The sequence below is a fragment of the Lepus europaeus genome, chromosome 12 (assembly GCF_033115175.1).
Source record: "Lepus europaeus isolate LE1 chromosome 12, mLepTim1.pri, whole genome shotgun sequence".
NCBI classification, from domain to species: Eukaryota; Metazoa; Chordata; class Mammalia; order Lagomorpha; family Leporidae; genus Lepus; species Lepus europaeus.
Genome location: NC_084838.1, coordinates 38496073 through 38521466, shown reverse-complemented (window position 1 = coordinate 38521466; position 25394 = coordinate 38496073). Strand labels below are relative to the sequence as shown.

The window sequence follows — 25394 nt, the reverse complement described above, 5'->3', positions numbered from 1 at the left end:
GGGTGTGGCTGGTACCCTCAGGGAAGTCCCCAAGAGACCTGGGTTTCCTTCCTGGCCACTGGCTCCCTCCCAAACACCCAGGCCGCAGTGTCCCCAAGACGCAGGCCACCCCTAAGGAATTTTCCAGTTTAGGAAAACGTCTGTCTTGCTCTGAAATGATGCACTGGCTGCACAAGTGCTTTGCCAAGGATTTATTCGTCTTTTAGTGAATACTTATGGAGATCAATTGATCAGAGTGAATCAATTACATTTAAGTCAGGTCTGCCGTAAAGGAGCAGAATGAATTAAATATTTAAAAAAGTTTTTTTTAAAGCCAGCAGCATATATCCTAAAAAGGATTCCTTTTTCCGATAATCCCGGGAAGGAGGCAGCGCAGGATCCGTGTTCCATTTTACAAACGAGGAAACTGAGGTTCAGAAAACCTAAGAGGCTTATCTCTTCGGTGGCTGGCCAACTGCGGCCGGCCGAACGAGCCCTCACCTTCCGGCGCAGCACTCCAGTCCCCTCAGAAGTGGCTGTTCCCGGGCAGTGCGGCTCCCGAGGGCCGCGCGGACGACGCCGCTTTCCGTCAGTCGGCACTTCCGCCTCCCTGGCCCGGGGGCTCACCTCCTTCACCTCCGAATCACGAGTTGTCGGCGGCGGCCCGCCCCTCCGACTGCTGATTGGGTAGCTCCGAAACCACGTCTGCCCTCTGATTGGCTGTTCTGTTTTCGGCTCTCCCACACCGCCAAGACCAACCGGATATAGGGGCAGGGCTTCCGCTTCCACCTCCTCCCTCCTCCCGCTGTGTTCTGATCGCAGTCGCCACCACAGCGGCCGCTGCCGGGCGCGGTGTCGGTGTGTCGGTTGGTTTATCTTTCAGTGTTGGTGTTGGTGCCGTTGAATTGCCCGCCATGGCTGAGCTAGATCCGTTCGGCACCCCCGCCGGTGCTCCTGGCGGCCCAGCGCTGGGGAACGGGCTGGCTGGCGCGGGCGAAGAAGATCCGGCCGCGGCCTTCTTGGCGCAGCAGGAGAGCGAGATTGCGGGCATCGAGAACGACGAGGCCTTCGCCATCCTGGACGGCGGCGCCCCCGGGCCTCAGCCGCACGGCGAGCCGCCGGGGGGTCCGGGTGAGAGGGCGGGCGCGTTTGCGGCGGGAGGACTTGCCGGGGAAACTCGGCCCGGAGTTGGGTCCGAGCGCTTCCGTACGGCTCGTGTTTCTTGCCAGGAGGCTGGGGCGGAGTGCAAAGAGGAAACGAGACCCCGGCCCAGTCATGCAGGAGTCTGGGCTCGGGAAGCCCGCTCCGTTCCGAGTGTGCGTGTGTGTGTGTGTGTGTGCGAGCGCTGCTGGGCGCCGGCCGAGCGAGAACGCAGAGAAAATCAAGTGACTGGGAGGCTCGAAGCCCTTTCAATTCAGCAACTTTTAATTAAGCACTTGCTGTGCCTTAAGCCTGGTCTCTGAAGCCGCATTGGCGTGCTCTCGCCAGACTCCCAGGCAAGTCTGAGCCCAGCACGGAACCTGTTATCAGGAAATGAGGGCAGGAAACCTAAGAATAGTAGTGTCTTTTTTGGAAACAAACAAGAATGGCAATGCAGTTCAGCATTTAAGTACATAGAGCGTTGGGTTACGGGGAGGAAGGGAGGAGTGAGTAGGGATCCGAAGAAAGCAGGGCGAGAAAGCATGGAGAAAGAAACTCCGGTCAGGACTTCCGAGCTCCTCGGCTTCTGGGAGCAGCCTCGGTAGTTATTGCCTAAACAGAGCCCAAGATTAAACCTGCACCAGCCAGGGAGGGAAGCAGAGGTGAACAGGCGACTGCAGTGTGGCCTCCACTCCCACCCCCCCACCCCACCCCGGCCAAACTTGAACAAATAAGAGTTGGGTGGGATGACAATTTGACCTTCGACTGCCTTAACCTGTGTAGTGCTAGGATTGTGGTGTAGAAGCAGAGGGTGAATTGAAAAAAACAAAAAACTAGTAGTATGGGGAAGAAGGAAATGAGTGGAGATGAGATATGGCTTTACCTTTCCTTGAAAAAATATTCCAGTAAAGGAGAGTAGGGCACTGTTGGGAAATGGGAGTGTTTCTGCTACCCGAAACCGAGACCTCTGAGGTCAAGCAGTCACCTAAAGAAGCAGGTGGGTGTGGGGCAGCCTGGGGCAAGCAGGTTGGCCTGAAGTGGGTTGTGACTGAGAGATAAAGTTGGCTTCCAGTGTTTGGGGGAGTATTTTTGTCATTGGGTGAGTATTTTGTCATTGCCTGAGAGTTTAAAATCGACCTTTGGCTTGCCTCCTCACTTACTAGAAAACTAAATCCTAGTGAAAAGTGACTTGCTTAAAAAAGGCCATCGGCTCAGCCCCAAGTCTCCCTCCCTTTAGATGGGACCGCCCCCACATTCCCTTACAGTGTTTTAGCTGGGGGTGTGCTGGGGTCAGAGAAAGGCAGTTGTGGCTGTAGGACCGAGCAGAGAGAAGCAGGACCCCTAGGAGACCCTCCTAGTTGAGGGACAGTGTAACTCTGTTCTGTCCCCATCACCCAGCCTGTTCCTGACAGTGCTCGTATACATAAAAACTGGCAAAGTGTCAGCTCCAAGAGTCCTATGTAAGCCAGCAGGTGTTGGTGCTGGGCAGTTTGGGAAGGTAAAAGGAGAGATGCGGTCAGATAAGTGTGTCATGTGCATCAGGCCTTCGGAAAGGGAAGGAAGGGGTTGACTGCTGACTTAGTTCCTGGGAAGAACTTTATTAGGGAACTAAGCATTTAGTGACTTAAAGCCCTGACCACGCGTTGAGATTGGCAATAGTGCAGGGGTCAGCACTTCCTTTGGGAATTAGAGCAGGAGTTGGGCACTTTCTGTCTTTCAGAAACACTCTAGTGGTTCCAGGTTTTGTACTTTCCACAGCTGCTTGAATGAGTTTAGCTTTGTTGTCGTAGGCAGTTTTTATGTAGTTAACCACTACAGAATTTTCTGCATAATGTGTAGCACATTGCACTTACAGGATTACATTAAAGCCTAGAGAGTGCTTGCTGGCACGTAGTAAGCATCCTGTGGCTTCTAGGTGCTATTGCTCCCTGGGGGTAGGAGGAGAAAGCAGTTTGAGGCCTGTAGGCTTGGGGGTGTCCTGAGGACACGGAGTGATTGTAGGTGGGAGGCCTCTGTCATGTGTCCTGTAGAAGATACATGGGCAGTCTCCTGTAACAGATTGAGGAGAGAGGAAAATAGCTAAGCTTGCCCAGCCTTGGGGGAAAAGCTCCCATGGAGGATGGGCATAGGCAGAAACCAGAGGAGTTAGGCCTGAGCCCTGGTTCACTCTTGAAATTAGGAGATTCAGAGAAGGAAATGTTGGGCAGCCGGAGATCAGCAGCTCAGTGAAGTGGCATGGGCAGTACTGAGGAAGAACATGTGGTCCGGAGGGAGGCAACCCAAGTCCAGCTGAGGTGGGAGAATGAGGCAGATCAGGGAGCTGTAGAAAGAGCGTATCACTGTGGTGCTGTCTATTACGTTTCTGACAAGTGCTTAGGGAAGGAAAAAGAAGAGAGGTAGGTGAATTAGTCTTGCTGGAAGAGGGTAATTTTATTGGTAGCAGTGCTAGAGAGTTGTTTAGAGAGATCTCACACATGACATAATTATACTGCACATTTACTGTGTGCCTGGAACTCCATATACTTGACGATCTGTATATTAGCTGTGCAAGCTAAGTGGTAGTGTCGACCTGATATTTCAGATGAGAGCTGATCGCTGTGGAAATTAAGCCATATGGTTAGGGAGCAAGCAAATAAATGGTTTGGTTGGGATTCAGACCTAAGTCAGCTTAACTTCCAATGCTTGGGGAACATGAGAAGTTGGAAGGTGAATTTAGGACAGTCTTTCACCTTTGGAAACTTAGCTGATCCTTATTTCTGTCCAGAGTTCCTGAGATGCCCAGAAAGTTTCCTTCTGGAGTATTTGACTACCTAGCTTGGTTGTCCCAGTAAGGCAAGGCCCTAGATGTCCTTCCTGTGTGTCTCTGTAGCAGCAGACTACCATTTACCTTGGGCCAGTGGTTGACTCACATAGAATGTACACAGGGCAGGCTTCTGGCACAGCAGTTAAAACATTCCTTCAGATGCCTGCATCCCATATCAGAGAACTTGGTTCGAGTCCCAGCTGCACTTCAGTCCAGCTTCCTGCCAGTGTGCACCCTGGGAAGCAGCAGGTGATAGCTTAAATATATGGGTCCCAGTCACCCATGGGGGAGACACAGATTGATTCAGGGCTCCTGCCTTTGGCCTGGCCTAGCCCCAGCTGTTGTGGGTATCTCTGGAGTGAACCCCAGTGGGTGGAAGAACTCTGCTTGCCTGCCTGTCTCTGCCTTTCAAATAAAAAGTGAAAGTTAAAAGATACATAAATAAAGCAAGTTGGTTGTTGACAATTTCTAAAAAAAGAAAAAGCCAGTACAGTAGCATTGTAGCTAATAAAGAGCTCAGAGCACATACCAGTGGGTCTAGTTGAGTCTTCAGCTGTACAGGACAGGCAGTATATGATTTAGAAGGAGGAATGGCTTGAGGATTACTTAGTGTTTTGTTTATGGAGGAGTGATCAGAAGTCTTTCTGTTGGAAATGGCCTTAGGCTGGAATATATTAACTAGATAGTTGGTATGTTAGCTGTAATATATTAACAATAATATAGCCCTGGTCAGACTAGCTGATGTAGGTTTCCCATTTTATATAGAAATTATTTCCTAGCATTAAAAAAGGTACCAGAAGAAAAATAAGTATACTTTAAAAAATGTATTTATTTTTCTGTTGTAAAGACTTATGTATTGGAAAAGCAGAGTTAGAAGGAGAGAGATCTTCCATCTGCTGATTCACTTCCCAGTGGCCGCAGTGACCGGGGCTGGGCCAGGCCAGAGCTTCTTATTATTTTATTCTTTTTTATTTTTTTATTTGACAGAGTTAGACAGTGAGAGAGAGACAGAGAGAAAGGTCTTCCTTCCGTTGGTTCACCCTCCAGTGGCTGCTATGGCCGGCGCTGCGCTGATCCGAAGCCAGGAGCCAGGTGCCTCCTCCTGGTCTCCCATGTGGGTGCAGGGCCCAAGGACTTGGGCCATCCTCCACTGCCTTCCCAGGCCACAGCAGAGAGCTGGACTGGAAGAGGAGCAACCAGGACTAGAACCTGGCGCCCATATGGGATGCTGGCACCGCAGGCGGAGGATTAACCAAGTGAGCCACGGTGCTGGCCCTGGGAGTCAGGAGCTTCTTCCGGGTCTCCCATGTTGGTGCAAGGGCACAAGAACTTGGACCATCTTCCACTGCTTTCCCTGGTTGTATTAGCAGAGAGTTGGATTGGAAGTGAAGCAGCCAGGACTCAAACCAGCACCCATGTGGAATGCCAGTGCTGTAGGCTATGGCTTAACCCATTGCTCCACAGTGCCAGCCCCTGAAGATTTATTCTATTTATGTGAAAGGCAGAGTGATGGAGAGAGAGAGACAGACAGACATACTTCCATCCACTGGTTTATTCCTCGGATGGCTGCAACAGCTGAAACTGGGGCAGGTTGAAGCCAGGAGGCAGCAGCTCCATCCAGGTCTCCCTCGTGGGTGGCAGGGCCCAAGCGCTTGTGTGATTTTATGCTGTTTTCCCAGGTACATTAGCAGGGAGCTGGATCTGCAATTGAGCAGCCAGGACTCAAACCAATGTCTACGTGAGATCATGGGTGGCAGCTTAACCCATTGTGCTACAACGCCGGCCCCATTGTATTTATTTTTCTTGTAGTAGGAAAAGCCTTCAAGGATAAAAGCAGTTGCAGAAATGATCAAGGAAAAATCAGTGGTATCTACATACAAGCGAAGTAATTCTTGGTGTCAAATACCGTAAGCCAAATTAAAGGACAAATAGGGGGGGGATTTTGCAGTATGAGAAGACTGTGAATATAGAGAGAACACTTTGAGATGGCAGAAAATAGATAAAAAACCCAGTTCAGGAAACACGAAAATCAAGTGCCAGATATGTGATTACCCCACAGGAAATAAAATGGGTACAGCAAACTCACCAAGAGGTTTCGCGCCACACTATTAAGGTAACAAAAAGTTAAACACAAGGTAAAGCATAGTTTAGTCAAGTTGAAGGTCTGAGAAATGGAGAGCACTCATGTGCTGCTGGAGGTAGTGTGAACCAGCTGGCAAACGGGAAGTGGTTGGTGCTTTCCAAGTCGTTAGAATATCTGGTGACCCAGCAATTCTGCATCAAGGAACTTATTACATAGGAACAGTTGGATGTGCCCGCACAGGTATTTTTGTTTGTTGTTTGGTAAGCTTTGTATTTCTAAAACTTGATAGAATGTTCAGCAAAACATATGGGTAGGTGCCACACAAATAGCTTAAAATAGTTAAAGGCCAATGACAAGAAGAAGACACCTTTTTGTACTGCCATAAACCATAGTAGTGAAATAGGGAAATTAAGTATGAAAATACATTGAAATAATAAATGTACAAGCCAGCATTCAAAACAGATCAAGCTGGTGGGTTGGCAAGTGCTTAGATCTCTTGGTCTATACTCATGTATCAAGTTTTTTTTTACATTTTTTAAAGATTTTATTTATTTATTTGAGAGGTAGAGTTAGAGAGAGAGAGAGACAGACAGAGAGAAAACTCTTCCTTCCATTGGTTCACCCCCCAAATGGCCGCAACGGCCAGAGTTGCGCCGATCAGGAGCCAGGAGCTTCCTCCTGGTCTCCCACGTGGGTGTAGGGGCCCAAGGACTTGGGCCATCTTCTACTGCTTTCCCAGGCCACAGCAGAGAGCTGGACTGGAAGAGGAGCAGCCAGGACTAGAACCAGAGCCCATATGGGATGCGGGCACCACAGGCAGAGGATTAACCTACTGCACCGGCCCCTCATGTATCAAATTAACAGATGGGTCTGTCCTCTGACATTCTCGGGATAGCACTCCTTTTAAAGGCTTTTTTTTTTTTTTTTTTTTTTTTGACAGAGTGGATAGTGAGAGAGACAGAGAGAAAGGTCTTCCTTTTTGCCGTTGGTTCACCCTCCAGTGGCCGCTGCGGCCAGAGCATCGTGCTGATCCGAAGCTAGGAGCCAGGTGCTTTTCCTGGTCTCCCATGCGGGTGCAGGGCCCAAGCACTTGTGCCATCCTCCACTGCCTTCCCGGGCCATAGCAGAGAGCTGGCCTGGAAGAGGGGCAACCAGGATAGAATCCAGCGCCCCAACTGGGACTAGAACCCAGTGTGCCGGCGCCGCAAGGTGGAGGATTAGCCTGTTAAACCACAGCGCCGGCCAAAGGCTGGTTTTATCTCATATTTTTTAAATTATCTTAAGCATAGTAAACAGCCTTAGAAAATACTGTCATTACTTAGCTGCCCCTTCAAGAATATCTATTTACCTCTCTCGAGGAACCCTGCCCATATCCTGAGCTCGTTTGTGAAGTGCTGACACATGCAGGTTTGTTATCAGGATTAAAATTTAATGATGTACATAATGTGTTGAACACTCTGACACACTGGAAGCAATACTTAGTAGATGTTTTTCCACACTAGAAAAGTTGAAAATTTAATGATATAGATGAACATATTACTAAAAAACATATGTTGGAGGAGTCTAATTTTGCTGAAAGAAATTTTGTTGTGTATGTATTAGATAAAGAAACCAAGATCTGAGTGATGGAATTACATGGCACTTTTCTTTAAAAAAAAAAAAACAAAAAAAACAGTATGTGTTTCAGTATCATGGAACATGTACGTGGCCGAAGGGGAGTGGGAATGATCAATAAGTTTTCAGTATTCTAAAGCCAAGGAGAAAGAAATTGGGAGAAGCACGAAAATAAATTTTTAAAATGTATAAAATGCAAGCATTAGGGTTGATTTGGAAATAGGTGCTTCAACTTGGGTTTAATTGGTTAGGAACCAAGAAAGCCAGAGGAGTGGTTTGATGAAATCTTTGCCCGTGAGAAGGAAAAGCAGGTGGGCATTGGATGCGGTGGTTAAGACCCACGTCCCATTTGGGAGTACATGGGTTTGAGTGCCAGCGTTCTGCTGATAGGCATGTTGGGAGGTGGTGGTGGTAGCTTCTTGAGGAATTAATTACATCCCCGCCACCTCTGTGGAAGGCCTGGATTGAGTTCTTGGCTCCCAGCTTTGTTTTGGCCCAGCACTGGCTCTCGTAGACCTTTGAGAAATAGATCCTTGGCTGCCAAATCTGTTCCAGCCCCAGGATGGGGAGTCGTGACCCCCAAGAAAGCTTCTTGATTTGAAGACAAATCACTGGATGATTGCAGGTTCTACTTAGCCTCTGTCTTCTCCAGAACTCTGCTAGAGAAACATTGCTGCTGTCTGAGACTCTTTTGTCAAGCTTCCATTTGTCATCCCTCTAAGCCAGAAAGCAGAATCTGATTTTGGACTTGGAAGTCAACAGATTTGTCTGCATTTTGGTGAAGTCTTTTTTCATTTGTGTATTAGCACATCTGGATTTCATTAAGTAGGAAGTTGTTTAGTCCTTAATATTTAGAATCTACCACAGGGACAGCATTTAGTAGCTTACAGAACATACAGTATACAATACTGTATTCCACTGTGTAACTCTGTTTGGCCTCGTATTTGACTATCTGTGATTGACAGACTGAAATCTTGTCTTACAGAGGCTGTTGATGGAGTGATGAATGGCGAATACTACCAGGTACAGAGTACTCTGATCATGTTGAATGAGAGTGTTTGAGAGTCTTCCATTCCTGTGATTTGAATTGACCAACCCGAACAAGACCCCAGTCCCTTGACTTTCCTGGGTATATTAGCAGCTGGAATATTACCTACCAGAGAGGAAGGAGTTGAAGTGGTGTTGACAGGGCACTCTTTTAGAGTGTTCCTCACCTGGCCTGAGTATGAAGCACTGTAAGAAGTTAGTTATTAATGCTTTAAGTAGATCTCTTTCTGTCTTTGATAACAGTCTGATTATAAGACTTCAGAGATCTTTATTTTATGCTTCAAGACCTTAAGTCTTTAAAATAATGGGCTTTGTGTTTTAAGAAGACAGCTTGGGCCGGCGCCGTGGCTCAACAGGCTAATCCTCCACCTAGCGGCGCTGGCACACCAGGTTCTAGTCCCGGTCGGGGTGCCGGATTCTGTCCCGGTTGCCCCTCTTCCAGGCCAGCCCTCTGCTATGGCCTGGGAAGGCAGTGGAGGATGGCCCAAGTGCTTGGGCCCTGCACCCCATGGGAGACCAGGAGAAGCACCTGGCTCCTGCCTTCGGATCAGCGCGCCGGCCATGGCGGCCATTGGAGGGTGAACTAATGGCAAAGGAAGACCTTTCTCTCTGTCTCTCTCACTGTCCACTCTGCCTGTCAAAAATTTTAAAAAAATAAATAAATAAATAAAAAAGAAGACAGCTTGGGAGCCCACATTGGGGATTGACTGGAGACAGTGACTTAGCATAGTGAGTCAATGAAAGGGAATGAGAACACCAGCCAGAGTAATGGAAAGGGGAAAGAAGGTGTGCATAGAATCCAGAAACATCTGTAGATCAAGAGAAGAGCCCCGGGTCAAGCCCAGAGGAATGTTTATTAGCACTCAGATCTTAGCGCTGTGAAGACACTCTCCCTGTGCCTCCCAGACTCAGGTTTGCCTGCCTTTTTCTTCTCTCCCTGCTATGACTGTAGTAACTATATTATAAACTCTCTCCTAGAATTCACTGTATTTTGATTAGGTAATATAAATTAACCTTTTTTTCCTATGTGGAATAACAACATTTAGAAGTCTTCAGTTCCAGGCCTTGCTTTGCCATGTACTTACCTTTGTTACTTTGAAGATACACACAACCTGTCAAGTGAGGAAGCAGAATGCTGTTTCCTAATGAGTCCATTACCCACCCCACCCCCAAATTGGTATGTCCCACATGTCGCCCATTTATCAGCAGGTGTGATAGCTACTCTGCTTCCCTCGTGGGCTCGTCAGGATTTAGTGCAGTGGTGTTGAAAGCTGCCTGTCAGCACATTCGGTTTTCTTGTTGCTGTGCTGTTTTACAGAAGTCCCCAGTGCTGTATGTAACCTGCAGTTCTAACTCATAGGAAGTGCATTTTGGGAAGGAGTGTTTGGTACTGACAGCATGATCTTGTTTTGTGTTCAGGAAAGTAATGGTCCTACAGACGGTTATGCAGCTATTTCACAAGTGGATCGATTGCAGTCAGAACCTGAAAGTATCCGGAAATGGAGAGAAGAGCAAAAAGAACGCTTGGAAGCCCTGGGTAAGGAATCTGTCTGGACATCTATCCTCAGTAGAGTACTTGCCCTAGACTCCTGATGTTTTCACCCTTTTTGGCTTGAATTAGCCATAGTATCTTTGTCTGGAATTTGGGAGGCAAAGTTTCTCAGCCTAGAGATCACAAGGCCACCTACATGGAGATGCTTAGTCATAGGCGGTTGCCTAAGAAAAAGGGTTGGCCAGAGAGCGACCAAGTGTGGTCTCTCCTCTCACAGGCAGAGCAGAGTGATGCTAAGGAAAAGGGTTCTGGACTTGGAGGGAAGGACTGGGTTCAGGACTCAGCCTGAGCAGCTGCAGGTATGTGGTTGCTTGAACCTTCAGAGTTTGTGTTGTTACCCTTGAAGGAAGACCAGTGTTGCTCTAGGATGGTCTGAGGTGGTGTTTATGAAAGTGTTGTAAACTTGAAGGTATTTCCACACAAGAAACTTTTGACAGTTCATTTAACATTTGACAGCTGATAAGGAAAATGTGGGGTATGTTAGATTTTTCTTACCCTAATGCTCCTGTAAAATAACTTGTTTGCACTCTTCTGGGTTTAGGGATGTGGGGATGATAGATAGAGTAAGTATTTGAATCACTTAGCTGAGAAGTGGAAGAGTCAGAATTTCAGCTGAAGTCTGCCTTGCTTCCAAGTCCATATCTATTCCCTTTAGCCATATTGCTTTTTGAACACATGTGGTATACACAACCAGCCAGCCTGGCCTCTGGTAAGTGGGGTTTCACCTGTGGGTTCAGAATCAGGAGACATTTGGTGTCTGTCTATATGGTAGGTTGGAGAGAGAAGGCAGAGTGTGAGGATGTAGTCCACAGTGTCTTTCTCAAATTCCAGACATAGAACAGAGTTCACACATGTTTGTTCTCTTCTTTCAACTATTCTAGTCAATAATTAACATTTGACATACTGAGTTACCTTTATATATAGATGGGGCATGGATCTATGTATATGTGTTATCCATATACTCACATATACTTTTTGTGGCTTGTCTACTTTAAGGTGCGGACATCACATACTTCATGTCTAAAAGTCTCATTATGTATCTCCTAGACATTCTCCCTTGTAACCACATGTCAGGAGTACGATCCCCTCTGGAGAACTATTGAACTAGTGAAAACATGACTCCTTATGTTTCAGATGGGGTAACTCACACCCAGACAGGAAGGGAGTTGCCCCAGATAGCATAGTCAGTTCAAAATTATTTCTCTTTCCAGTCCAATTTATACGGCTTTCAAAATAAAGTGTACTTGTACTTTGTTGCAGTATTCCATGGTATTCTTTGATGACGGAAATACTCTATATCTGCACTGTGCAGTCTGATAACCACTAGCCACTTGTAGCTGTTAAATACTTAGAATGTGGGCAATCATTGTAGCGCAGCAGGTTAAGCTCCCACACATCCCACATCCCTTGTTGGAGTGCCACGTCTAGTCTTGGCTCCTGTGCTGCCGGTCCAGCTTCCTGCTGATGCATTCTGGGAGTCAGCAGATGAAGATTCAAGTGATTGGATCCCTGTCACCGTGTACAAGACCCAGATAGAGTTCTAGTCTCCTGGCTTTGGCCTAGCCCAGCCCTGGCTGTTTTGAGTATTTGGGGAATGAATCAAAGGGTAGAAGACACCTCTTTCTCACTCTCTCTCTCTGCCTTTCAAGTAGATGAAAATAAACATTAAAAAAAAAAAAATACTTAGAATATGGCAAGTATGACTGAGAGACTGAGTTTTCTCACTAATAAATGTAAGTAGCTGTAGCTATATGTGACTGTCAGCTAGTTTTTTGGATAATGCAGCCTTTGAAAGGTGAAATCGGTCTTCATGGTGCTAGCAGCCTTGGTCTTTGCTTGTTCTTTGTGCATCTGTCTTGTGCAGGCTTGTTAGTACTGCTAGAATATTTTGCACGTTGTAGAACCCAACCTTATGTTTTCTCTTTCCTTGAAATTGAGCAGAGTTGCCCTGCATAGAGAGCCCTCCTCAGTGTCTGCGAAAATTTCATTTTCTTTTTTGGTTATCAGGTTGGACACTTTGGAAATACTCCATGAAGGTGTTGTTTCTTTAACTCAAGTTGCCCTTTTGAGGGATTTGGGACATTTGCCTTGCATTCCAGTTGAGTTGAATCAACTGGGCCATAAATAAGAGGTTTCTTCAGTTTCACCTTTTTTCTCTGTAAGAACTGTGAGAAATCACAACATACTGAAAACACAACCAGTGTCAGTGGTTGTCAGCTTAGCTATTGGCTGTGTTCTCACGCCATGTTTTCCTCTGTAGTCAATGAGGGGATCCGGAGAAGCAGGTGCCTGACACCGTGTCTTGCTCTCTAAGGGGACTCTTTCTCCTTCCTAGACACAAAGAGCTTGCATTCAGGCTTGGCTCTTTGTCCCATCAAGCTAAGCACTGAGGAAGTATACATTCTTATTGCCAGTAGTACTTCCTGAATCTGTACAAGCCAGAAGGAGATCGAAATGTATTGTTTTATGCAGTAGTTACAATCTGTCCAGATGGTCACAGTTTTTATCTAGAGTTTTTCAGAGATAAATTTTTGTAATATTTTGGTCCTAATATGCAATTTTTAAATGATCAACAGAATTGAAAAAAAATCTCCAACCATATAGTAGTTTTCTTTAGAAATAATTTTACCATTATTAAAAAGGCATCTTACACTTTAAATTTGATATTTTTCAGTTCTTTACCCACATAATGACGCGGGCAGCACATGGCATCTCGTTGCATCATTGCATACCCCATTCCACCCCCACACACGCATACACACTCTTAATGCTGAGGACAGACGCTTAGCAGAAGTTTCCTGTGTTTACTGTAGAGTCATCAGTGGGAAGTAGGTAGAAAATCATCCACCTTCTGAATGATAGGTCACTTTCTGATAATCTGGATAGCAAAGTGAAGTTTCTTTATAATCTGAAACCTTATGGGAGTTTCTAGCTGTTATTAGGCTGTTTCTCGTAGTTACAGACATAGCCTTCTCCAGGTTACCCACGTTGCTTGCAAAGACCCTAAAAATGCCCAGAAGTGCTTCATGTCTTCCTCTGAGTAGCTACTTGAAACCACCACTGCTTCCTGCTCCTTCTCAAAGACACTGATAACAGGCCGGGCTCCTTCTCTGCACTTTGGAAACTGGTCACTGGTGGTCACCTTCAGGTCCCGTCTTGTGATTATTCTAGGCTTCCCTTTCTGTCCCTCCCTCTGGTAGCAGCATAATGAAGTTAAGTGAAGCATCAGTATCATAATCAGACCTGGGTTTGGCTTTTGGCTCTGTCATACTCTTACCTCTAGGAAGCTGACTCGGACTTTCTGAGCTTTGGTTCTTCTCCCTGCTGAAAATGGAATTAGGATTTACCTTCTTGGGATCCTTATAAAGAATGAATGAGATGTCTATAAAAACACCTCCTAGAAAGGGTGTCCTTATTTTTTTAAGATTTTATGTATTTATTTGAGAGGTAGAGTTACAAAGAGAGCAAACGAGCTTCTATCCACTAGTTCACTCCCCAAATGGCTGCCAACAGCTGGGGCTGGGCCAATCCAGAGTCAGCAGCCTGGAGCTTCTTCCAGATCTCCCATGAGGGTGCAGGAGCCCAAGGACTTGGGGCATCTTCCATTGCTTTCCCAGGCAGAGAGCTAGATAGGAAGAGGAATGGCTGGAATATGAATTGACACCTATATGGGATGCTGGTGCCACAGGCAGAGGCTTAGTCTACTATGCCACAGTGCCAGCCCCAAAGGGTGTCCTTAAAAACATGTTTAAAGTGAAGTATTGGGATAACCTCGATTAGCTACACCAGTAGCTCTGGCATGTATTTCTTTATCTCCTACTCTGTACTGGTCTCTTACGCCAAATATCTTAGGAAAAGGCATATTTAGCCCTTGGAAACTCCAAGTTTGAGAATCCAGTCTGGCAAACCCTTAGGTGTACATTTTCTGCCTCATTTCTAGAACCTCTTGATTGATTTTTTAATAATGATCCTCCATCCCTACCCACTGCATTGGAGTTTGTTCTGTAGCTCTTTCCTGGCTCTGCCACAAACATAACTCTTCGTCTAAGTAGGAACAGATGTTTTGTTCTATATTCCCTTCTCCTTCTGGTCTGGTTTTCCTAATAGTTACTGCTTCTGCTTGTTAGTCACAAGGGTGCCACCTTGTGTCTTACGATACCATTACTTGTCAGGCCTGGGATTTGGACAAACTTTGTTTTGTGAGAAGAACTAAAAGATGATCTAATGTGAATACTCCACCCTGAACTAGAGCTGGTGGCATTATTAAAGAATCAACTTTCATCTTTCACTAAACTTTACTTCAAATTTAAAAAAAAAATTCTACAATTGCTTTTTCCCTATGTGATGTCCTTACAGGCCTTTTTAAAATTTTATTTTAAATTAAAAGTCAGTATTTTTACTCTTCCTCCTGTCCCTGCAAAAACAATTCCAGTTAAACTTAGTTGGTCCATGAACAGTGGACATAGTGTTGCCCTAAGGTAGACCAGGATGAGACGTAGTGAAAGACCAAATGTAAGACACCTATGATCAAGAATTGGTTGTAAGAAGAGGGAAAATAAGTTTCGTTTTCCCCTCACCACCGTTCTCCCCCGACACACATGCATGTGTCCTTGCACTCATTGTAAATTCAGTAAGACCAAAATAAACTGATGAAATGAACTTAAGCTTTCTGAAGTTTATTTTCATTTCGTTTGATAGGCAGAAGGACCGAGACAGATCTATCTGCTGGTTTACTCCCCAAACCTGCAACAGCCAGGGCTGGGCCAGGCCAAAGCCGGAAGCTCAGAACTCCAGCTGGATCTCCCACATGGGTGACAGGAACCTAAGTGATTGAGCCATTGATGAAAACCACTTAAATTTGTGTTTTTGGGGGATGTGCATTTTGCACAGCATTTAAGAAGCTGCTTGGGCCTCCTGCATCCCTTATGAGAGTGCCTGGATTCGAGTTCTGGCCCTGCTCCTGTTCCCAGCTTCCTACTAACATGTGTCCTGGGAGGCAGCAGGTGACGGCTCCCTGCCACCCATGTGGGAGATCTGAATTGAGTTCCTGGCTCCTGGCTTTGGCTGTTGCCAGATTTGGGGGAATAAGCTGGAAAATGAGAGGTATCTCTCTCTGCCTCTTGACTCTCTGCCTTTCAAATAAATAATAAAATGAAAATTCACTATTTAAAAAAATGGCAGTTACAAGAACTTTTTTTTTACCTTTTTTTTTTTTTTAACTTGCCTCATTTGTGTTATCTTTCTTTTCTTTCCCTTCAAAGATGCCAATTCTCGGAAGCAAGAAGCAGAGTGGAAAGAAAAAGCAATAAAAGAGCTAGAAGAGTGGTATGCGAGACAGGACGAGCAGCTACAGAAAACAAAAGCGAACAACAGGTCAGTTCATGGGGACTCTAGCATGTTTTCCAAGACTGATCAAGTCCATTTTCCAGCATCTAGTCCAGGTTCGTGGCTGCTGCCTCCTTTAGTTTGAAAATGGCTTGGCAGGTTTTTAAGAAAATTTTTAAAACACAGAGACCACACATCTCGAGTCTTGCGAGTGTAACTCAGTCTGTTTTCTAACCACTCCAATTGTTTGGTTATATGTGTCGCTTGTAACGGAGTGAATCAGCGAAAGAAGTTATTTCATGAATATGGATCAAGTCCACGTGTCAGAAATGGAGTTCTGAAATGAAAGTCTGGTTTCAAGAATATACCCAGATCTCATTACTTGGAGGTGATTGCACACTTGGTCGAATTGCATCTCCTAAGTACTGCCCTGGCCCCTGAGAGCTGCTTCATGAAGGGGTCCATTAGCAGGGAACTGTGCTTTATAATTAGGTAGCCAAGGATGTTCCAACACAGTGTCTTCAGAATTATGGGTTCTCTGGGTACTTCTCTGTGCCTAAGAAAATCTTGAACTGACTTCTTAAAAAATGCTATTTTCAGAGCATGTTTTATTCACTTTGTGAAGGCTGAGGAGTTGTGAGAACATTCACCACTCGCAGCTGCGGCTTTAGTGCTCTTCGCTTCTTGGGAGTAGCTTAGAGAAGCGTAGGCAAAACAGCTTCCCTTGCAGGAGGCAGGTCGGCTCTCTTTCCTCTGTTGGTTCAGAGCCCAGCTTTCACTGAATGGTAGTTGCTCCACTCAGCTGGTAAAAACAGACTACACTGGGTCTGGAGGGATTTTCAGTTTGTGGGATAGACCTTTAGCTTCCTGTACTCGGAGGCAGCCAGGGAGCTGAGTTAAGTGCCTTTGTCTTTGTCAGCCCTATTAGATGGAAATCTGCTGGGAAAGAGGAAGCCAGCCATTCTGCCTGTCACCCAGCGCCATCGCGGGACCACTGTGACAGCACAGATGGACCTTTCTTAACATAGAGCAAACCTTCCCCGTTTTGTCCCTTTGGTCCTTGATTCTATTTGCTACCCCACCCCGCCTCAGGTGCCAAGCCTGGCCTAGTCACCTTCCTCTCCCGTCAGGTGCCTCTGAAGTTCTGTGGCAGACATGTTGGGGACTCCTCCAGTCTAGGGGTTGAGTTGCCAATGGTAACGGTGCCCATCAGCCACACGGGCTCTTGTTAGGCCTGTGGTCAATATGAGTGCTGACTTCCCCAGGCGTCTGTGTCCTCTGTTTGGTCAGGAATGTTCCCCCTGGTGGGAATCAGGTCTGTGAAGAAAGATGAGCAGGTGCCGTGTGGGGCCCTGTGACAGCTCTGGAGCAAGCCACCTCAGTACTTGAACCTTTCTGGTGGTACTTGGCAGTGCCGCACTGACTGCCTGTACAGGGTCCTGAGGTGCCAGCAGTTCGACAGATTTTTAAGCTTAAAATATTGAATATGTAGGGAACAGGCTTCCTATTGCTGAGTTGTTTCAAGCCAGTTTTGCTGAATTTTTATGGGGAAAAGGTGCCTCTCTGAATACAGAATCAGTTGTCCTGGGAGAGAGTAATTGCTTTGTCGTTAGGCACTCGGTCTTAAAGGTCGCCTCCTTCTGGGCATGGCGTTAGGGCTGCGGTAGCTTTCTTTACTTGGAATTGCAGAGTGGTGGGTTGGAGCTCCCAGTTGGAGCTCAAGTTCCAGAGAAGAGAAGGGGCTCAATCCCCCTCATTGGGAATGTGGACTCTTCAGAAGCCAGGCCGCTTGCTTTGTGGAGAGCTTGCCGTACAGGGCTGGTCCTGAGGGCAGAAAGCTAGTGGCCTGGGGTCCCAGAACAGAAGGGATGGTTTTCCCCTCTATTCCAGTGATTTCCTCAGTGGATAGAGGTGGGAACCTTTTTAGAGTCACTTTGGGGAACTCTTTCCAATGGTGTCACTCTCCCCTAGACATTTTGATAGAGCTGACTACTCTGCCATTCATATTTGACTCTGAATTTTAGAGTCTAAAGGACTGGCTCCCATTTATGTGTATAAAGGGATTCCTTCTTTCTGGTTTGTCTGCAAATAGTGAATATGTTTAGAAAACAAAGCAAGGGGGGCCGACGCCGTGGTACAGTGGGTTAATCCTCTGCCTGCGACGCTGGCATCCCATATGGGCGCTGGTTCGAGACCCGGCTGCTCCTCTTCGGATCCAGCTCTCTGCTGTGGCCTGGGAAAGCAGTAGAAGATGGCCCAAGTCCTTGGGCCTCTGCACCCACATGGGAGACCAGGAAGAAGCTCCTGGCTCCTGGCTTCGGATCGGCGCAGCTCCAGCCATTGTGGCCATTTGGGGAGTGAAACAACAGAAGGAAGACCTTTCTCTCTGTCTCTCTACCTCTCAAATAAATAAATTTAAAAAAAAAAAATTAAAAAAAAAAAAAGAAAACAAAGCAGGGTTTTCATTTCTAGCACGCGTCATCCTCCCTGGATGATTGTGCAGCAGCTGGTGTTACAGGGACTACAGAGAATGGCAGAAAGGCAGAGCGTGGGTAGAGAGGGCCTCCAGTTCATTGTGAGTGTGTCGCCAGGCTTCCTGCCTTCAGATGCCCTGCCCAGTGGTCACCCAAGCATTAGAGCACATCTGTACCAGGTCCTTGGCCCGCAGGGCCTGTGCTCTGTTGTCAGCGTCCAGGCTGCATCTCCATTCATCCCCAGTTGGGGCCTCAGTGCAACTGCACAAGAACTGAATTAGTGAGGGCCCGTGGAAAAGAGTTCCCTTTGCATAGGAATCAGTCAGAATAGTGACTGGCCCCTGCACTTGACTGAGTTCACAGTTGTCCCTCAGTATCCGGGGCTTGGCTCCAGGACCCTTGTGGACACCAAAATCTGCTGGTACTCCAGTCCCTTGTATAAAATGGCCTGGTGTTCTCATACAGCCTGTGCACATCTTCCTTGAAGTCACCTTTACAGTACCTGTAGTGCCAGACGCACTGTCAGTAAGTGTTAAACTGTACCTGTATTATTTCGGGAATAATGACAAGAAAGAAGTGTATCTAGTTAATACAGATGCAGTTCTTTTTTCTGGGGTTTGTGGATATGCAGGGCTGACTGTACCTACCACGAACAATCCCAGAACGTATTCCTTTCCAAATTGTGTGAGAAACATTCCCCCCTATTAAGCCCCCTCTCTCCTTTTTTAAAAGTTGTTTATTTGGAAGGTAGAACAACAGAGAGGGACAGAAATCTTCATCTGCTGGTTCACTCCCCAAATGGCTGCAACAGCTCATTCTTGGCCAGGCTGAGGTCAAGAGCCAGGAACTCTAGCCAGGTCTCCAACATGGGTAATTGGACCATTTTCTGCTGCCTCCCGGGCACATTAGCAGGAAGCTGGATCAGAAGCAAAGCAGCTGGGACTTGAACTAGCGATCTGATAGGGGATGCTGGCATTACTAGCCCCAGCTCAACCTACTGTGCCATAGCACTGGTCTCTTAGGGTACCTTTTGTACTGAGACTTTTCAGCTCTTTCAAGGCATGGAAAAGTTTAGGGACTTGATGATTGTCAGTGGTGGCATTTTTTTCCCATGCCTCCTTTGGGGCCATTTGTGGAATGAGGTTCTGTGCTATCCTTATGCCTCCAGAGCTTGTCCTGTGGGCTGGCTTTTCACTTCGTTCCTCTCTCCCAAGCTCCCCTGAGCCTCTTTCTGTCTTGGCTGAGGATTGCTGCTCTTGGGTTCCCCTTCTGCTGGACAAAGAACAAGCAGGTAGCAGTCGCTCTTGTTTGGTGTCTTACTTTCTCTGTTCTGGGCCCATAACCTTGATGAGCTCTCTAGTCTCTGGGCTAGCTGCAGAGGAGTAAAGCTGACATTCAGGCTTCCGTTGTCATAGTGATGCCGTGACAGAAGTCATTAAATCTTTATTCATTTTCCAGTAGAAGCATGCTCTAGTTGAAATCGATTCGGTTTTAACCCTTCATATGAACTAAAAAGGGACTAGTGGGTTTACAAGCTGGCCTGCCTTGCCTTTCTCTCCCACTCATGCTGCCCACAAACAACTCTCTCTCCTGCTGAGTCCATTAGAACTACAATCAGGCTGCTCTTTTGCTTTCTTTAAATTTCCACAAAACACCTGTGTATAAACCAAAATGGGAAAGAAGGAAATGGGTCTGTGACTTTAAAAATAAGTGAAATTAAAAATTATTAGAATTTGCCTTCAGATAAATATGTGAGCTTAGGTTCATGACTAAGCATAATCAACCTTAAAACTTATTACGTCCACTCCCCTACTCCAAGCTGACCGAATCAAAGGATGGGGTAAGAGTCTTTGAAGGAGACTTCGTGCCTGGGTCTAGTGACGGGGCCCAGGGCTTCAGCCTGGGCTGACAGAGTGAAAGTCAGCATGTGTCTGCGGCAAAAAATTTCCTTCCCCCATCATGTGCCCCACTCATTCCAGGGCCCTGTCACATGGATCCTCTCCCCTATCTGAGTGAGAGCTAAGGAAGGATGGAGTTCTGGGTCCTGGGCTTTACCTCACCAAAGCCAATCAAGTCTGGCCTAGACGTCTGGGAGCGGCGCCAGCTTCTTGAGCAGGTGGCCGGATTCAGGCACGCGTGGGCCAGTGCCAGTGCAGGAGTCCAGTCTGCCTTCTTGCCACCAGCACTTGCCTCTAGCTCCTTTTTTTTCTCTAAAGCAGGCAGGGGATTTTCTTTTCTTTTTTTTTTTTTTTTAAAGATTTATTTATTTACTTGAAAGAGTTACAGATACAGAGAGAGGTCTTCCATCCGATGGTTCACTCTCCAATTGGCCGCAATAGCCGGAGCTGCGCCGATCCAAAGCCAGGAGCCAGGAGCTTCTTCCTGGTCTCCCACGTGGGTGCAGGGGCCCAAGGATTTGGGCCATCTTCTGCTTTCCCAGGCCACAACAGAGAGCTGGATCGAAAGTGGAGCAGCTGGATCTCGAACCGGCGCCCATATGGGATGCCGGCATTTCAGGCTAGGGTGTTAACCTGCTGCACCACAGTGCCGGCCCCTAAAGCAGGGATTTTCAAATTATCCTATGTTCCCAGGATACTGAACATTTATCCTACCAGCCAGTGTGGGAAGGCAGTAATTGGGTAACCCAACATTTGAGATCATATTTTTGGGAACTAGTGCACACACCAGTTCGGAAGGAAGCGTTAATATACGGTAGGAAATGGGAAGAACCCTGGACCTGGAGCCAGGTGGCCCTGGGTGAGTCCTGCACAGCTCCACTGTGATGTAGCTGAGCCAGGTGCTTCCTCTGAAGGATGGTGGGACGACCACTGTGTCGTGAGCTGTTAGGGTTGAGGATTGAATCGTTAACGCATGTTGAGTGCTTAATAAATGCTCGGTGTTGCCAGGATAGGCCTTGGGGCTGAAATTGGCAGTGCTCACTCTGGTGGAGAGTCCCCATGTGGGAAGGCCAGTGGGAAGCCCTGGCCTGCCGTGGTCTCCAGCGCTCGAAGCGTCAGGGGTTTAGGCTGGAGCCCCGGAAGCAGCTCCGCAGAGCACATCACACCTCTATTGTGGATTGTAGATGTTTCTGCTTCTCAATGTTCTCTCTTTTTTCCTGCCTGCTTGCCTGCCTTTGGACCTCTTGCTGTCTAGGGTGGCAGATGAAGCTTTCTACAAACAACCCTTCGCTGACGTGATTGGTTATGTGTATGTTGCAAAACTAATTCCTTTCTTGTTTTGATTCTATTTTCTGTTTAGAGTTAATGCTCCTTTTGTGTCACAAGTTGTTTTGCTCTTTAAAATATTTCAGATTGGCCCTGTGGGAGCTGCCTAAGAGTTGATAAGCTAGGGGATGCTCCCATGATCGCCTTGTGGAATAACAACTCCCTTCAGCCGCTCATTGCCATTTTTCATATTCGGGGATTTAGAGGGAAGAGAGCGGACTCTTTCAGAACGGGGGTCATTCATGGTCTTGCCTGGGAAGGATTTGGGACACCAGTGGGATCTGACCTCTTGCTGTTGCTGCCACCACTGCTGCTACCTGTGCCCTTTTGCCTGCCTGAGGTGGGAAGAATTCTCCTCACTTGGGAGCAGGTGACAGACCCAGGAGGTTAGGAGCCAGGGAGCAGCAGCACCTTGCATTGCCAGAGTCAGCTGTGGGGGCAGCATTTTCATCACTTGGTTCCCTCAGAGACTGTGGGGTCAGGTACCTCTCCCTTGGGCAGGAGAGTTCAGAGCCGGGGGGATTGTCTTCATGGGTTGTGTAATTGTTCCTCTACCATCTGACATGTCAGAAATTGCTGTTCAGTGGCCAGCTTCTAGTGCCTAGTCCCCACCCGAGCAGAGAGTCCCCTAGCTTGCGGTCAGGATAGCAAAACTGTCTGATATGGGCCACTTGGGGTCTTCCCTCATGCCCTGCCCCCCAAAATGGCATCTCTTTGGAAAAGTTTTTCTTTCTATTTTTATTTTGTTTTGGATTCCTGTTACCAAAGCTGTATTGCTGAAGACTTGGAAACAGTTGTCACTGTTTCCTCCTTAAAAGTTAGGGCCAGCTTGTGGGTCTAAGGGAGATGAGGGTGGAGTGGAGGAGGAAAGGGACCTGTGGAAGATGGGGGGTTGGGGCGGTCTGGAGAGCCTCTTAGGGCCAACAGTCATCCCAGCAGAAGCCAGAACTGGGTTTCCTGGGCCCTTGGATGCATTTGCAATGAGATTTGTGAAATGCTGGACTTACAGGTGGTGTTTGATTTGATTTTTGCACATTCTCTCTGGAGTAGAAACGGAGACTGGAAAGGCCGAGTCTGGTTTTGCCGGGCAGCAGGGTGGCCCCGCAAAGCCAGCTGCACGTTCCAAGCAGAGATAGAGTGGCAGGGGCATGTCTAGCTTACTGACCATCTGCATTGAGCGCATTCTCATTTTCTATATCTGACCTAAAGTTTCTCTCCTTGTTTCTTTTCTTCTCTTCACCCTTAAGCACAAACATAAACCATCCTTGCTACAGCCTAGAACAGTTAAGTAAACCTTTCTCACTGCCCTAACTGTGTGTGCCATGAAGTCGCAGTGTTGTAGTGGCTCTGGGCTTCAGCGGTGTTTGCCACGGCCATCCCTGTGATAGTGCCACCCCTCCGTCCCTGCAGACCAGTCACCTTCATTGCTTCTGCTTTGCCCGTGATGCTTGTTGGAGTAGATGGAATAGTGTGTCGTCCCACCTCTGCCCACTGTCCTTCCAGGCTGGAGCTCCCACCAGCTGGTTCCCGGCTGCGGGTGGGCTCACCTTGGTGTGGAAGAATGTTGGAGTAGCCCCTGCCAAAAAAGCAGCTAATGCTGGCTCTCCTGCTGGAGTGGTGTGCCCTGAGTGGCCCCCAGGCACCTGGCTGGAGAGAAAACGGCAACTCTGGCTGAACTAGAGAATGCCCCGACGCCCCCTCCCCGCCCCCCAGAATGGCTTTTGGTCTTGAGTGCCTGCTAGCATGGGAGCTTCGTCTTGAGTTTCTTTTGATCTGCCCTGTTTCTCTCCAGCCGGAGGAAATGAATCTAGAGGCTACTGTGCAGTGCCTGTGGGATTTTTAGAAGGCTCTAAATTTCCTTGAAACTCAGTATAAGCTACTCTCCAAGTTCTTGACCGGCCTGCTGCTTTGCTTTTAATAAAAGCGGTGTGGAACTGGCTAAGGACTGCCTTTATTTCTTTCTTAAATATTTATTTTTTAATCCTTCAAACGAGCAGAGACAGCCAGGCAGAGAGACAGCCCTGAACCAAACACCTGTATTCCAACATTTTACGCAGTAGCCTGGGCACCCTGTGCCTGGGAGAGCTGCCCACGTGTGACCCTGAGTCCCTGAGTCAGGGACTGTTCCTGGGGAAAGCTGCCACTGAGCCAGGGATGGAGAGACAGAGGCAGTCACTTTTCTGTAGCAAGGCAGCCCGCCAGGCTGCTCCAAGGTGGTTCTGCATTAAACCAACATGTTTTGTTGTTGCTTCCAGGGCAGCAGAAGAAGCCTTTGTAAACGACATTGATGAATCGTCCCCAGGCACTGAGTGGGAACGGGTGGCCCGGCTATGTGACTTTAACCCCAAGTCCAGCAAGCAGGCCAAAGACGTCTCCCGCATGCGCTCAGTTCTCATCTCCCTCAAGCAGGCCCCCCTGGTGCACTGAAGAGCCGCCCTGTGGAAACACTACATCTGCAATATCTTAATCCTACTCAGTGAGCTGTTCACAGTAATTGGATTAATTATGTTGAGTTCTTTTGGACCAAACCTTTTGTCTTTAGAGTTGATCATTGTTTGTGATTGCATGTTTCCTTCAACTGTGTTCTCCCTGGCTTTCAGAGAGGAGGGTGGAGGAGGAAGAGGAAGGGAGGGATGCTCCCAACAGTAGCCTCAGCTGTGCTTTTATGCATTATTCGGAGAATAAACTTCTGTTTCAAACAATGCTCAGGAAGCTTTTTTATTGACCTCAAGGTCTTTTGGATTCAGCCAGCAAGCCCGAGTCAGATAGCAGTGGTGTGCGGCTAGCCCCTCCTCTTGATTCCCGTAGCACCTGCTGGGGTCTGTGCCATCTGAAGCGCTCAGTCCACATTTCCAGTGGAAGTCCCTCATCTAAGCCTGTGTTGTCCAGTACAGTGTTCACTGGTATAATTTGTTAGTTAAAAATAGATTGCTGGGGCCAGCGCTGTGGTGTAGTGGGTAAAGCCCAGCTGCTCCACTTCTGATCCAGCTCTCTGCTGTGGCCTGGGAAGATAGTGGAAGATGGCCCCTGCATGGGAGACTGGAAGAAATTCCTGGCTTCTGGCTTCGGATCGGCCCAGCTCCGACCGTCACAGCCAACTGGGGAGTGAACCAGCAGATCGAAGACCTCTGTCTATGCCTCTTCTCTCTCTCTGTGTAACTCTTTCAAATAAATAAATTAATCTTTTAAGAAAAAAAAAACCTTTCTCGCCCTAGTTGTATCTCACGTGCTCGACACATGTGGTTAGGTGATGTGCAGCTTGGACTGTGCAGGTCCTGGAGCATCTCCATCCTCGCAGAAAAGCGCTGTTGGAGCGCATTGGTCTGGGCACCCAGTGCTTCCGGGAGGCCCTGCTGCATTCTCCCGCCAGCATGTCATCCGTCCTCACAACTGGCATGGGGAGAGGAATAAAGCCATCTTTGAGAAGTCATCCGCGTGTAGGCACCTGATAGTATTTCCAAGTTGGAGATTGGGGTGAACGGTAATGGCACGCTCAGGTTAGGAGGAGAAGTCTTGCCCTTGCCAAAAAATGGCCACAGTCCTTCCAGTACTGATGAAGTCTGGATGCAGAGGAGCTTGCATTTCTTTTCCTCCTGCCTCCCCTGCTTTTCTCCATCCGGACCACATTCCTGGCTTCTGCTCATTCTTCCCTTCTGCCAGCGCTGCCATAGGTCACTGTGTTCCCAGGCCATTCGTTACTATGAGCAGCCTTCACAAAGTTCGTGGAAAATGTGTAGTATGGAAAAACCTTCATGGATTTTTTTATACAAAGTTGAACCTTTCAAGGAAGTTATTTTATTTGAAAGGTGCAGACACGGATCTTCCATCTGCTGGCTCACACCCCAGGTGCCCACAACAACCAGGGTTGGGCCAAGCTGAAGCTGTTCTAGAATCCAAGTGGCAGAGACCCATTCACTTGAGCCATTATCTGCTGCCTCCCAGGGTTCACCTTAGCGGAAAGCGCGACTGGAAGCAGTCAGGCCTCGAACCCTGGCATTCCAATGTGGGACAAGTACATCTCGACTGCTAGGCTGAACATCCACTCCCAAGTGGGTTTTTTTTAAGGAGGGCCATGGCAGTCTAAAATGTCAGCAAAATCTGATACTCTACCAGGTACCAAGAGGGGCCTGCGCTGTGGCGTGGCGGGTGCCAC

At 47.5% G+C, this 25394-nt stretch overlaps 1 protein-coding gene across 1 annotated transcript; it reads left to right on the top strand.

Annotated features, from left to right (window-relative positions):
- The first annotated feature begins 773 nt into the window (after nt 1-773).
- CLTA (clathrin light chain A) lies at nt 774-23943 on the top strand. The gene is made up of 5 exons (XM_062207948.1): nt 774-1110; nt 8605-8642; nt 10086-10203; nt 15480-15591; nt 23497-23943. The coding sequence occupies exons 1-5, from the start codon at nt 894-896 to the stop codon at nt 23666-23668; spliced, it is 657 nt and encodes a 218-aa protein (XP_062063932.1). The 5' UTR covers nt 774-893; the 3' UTR covers nt 23669-23943.
- The last annotated feature ends 1451 nt before the right edge of the window (nt 23944-25394 follow it).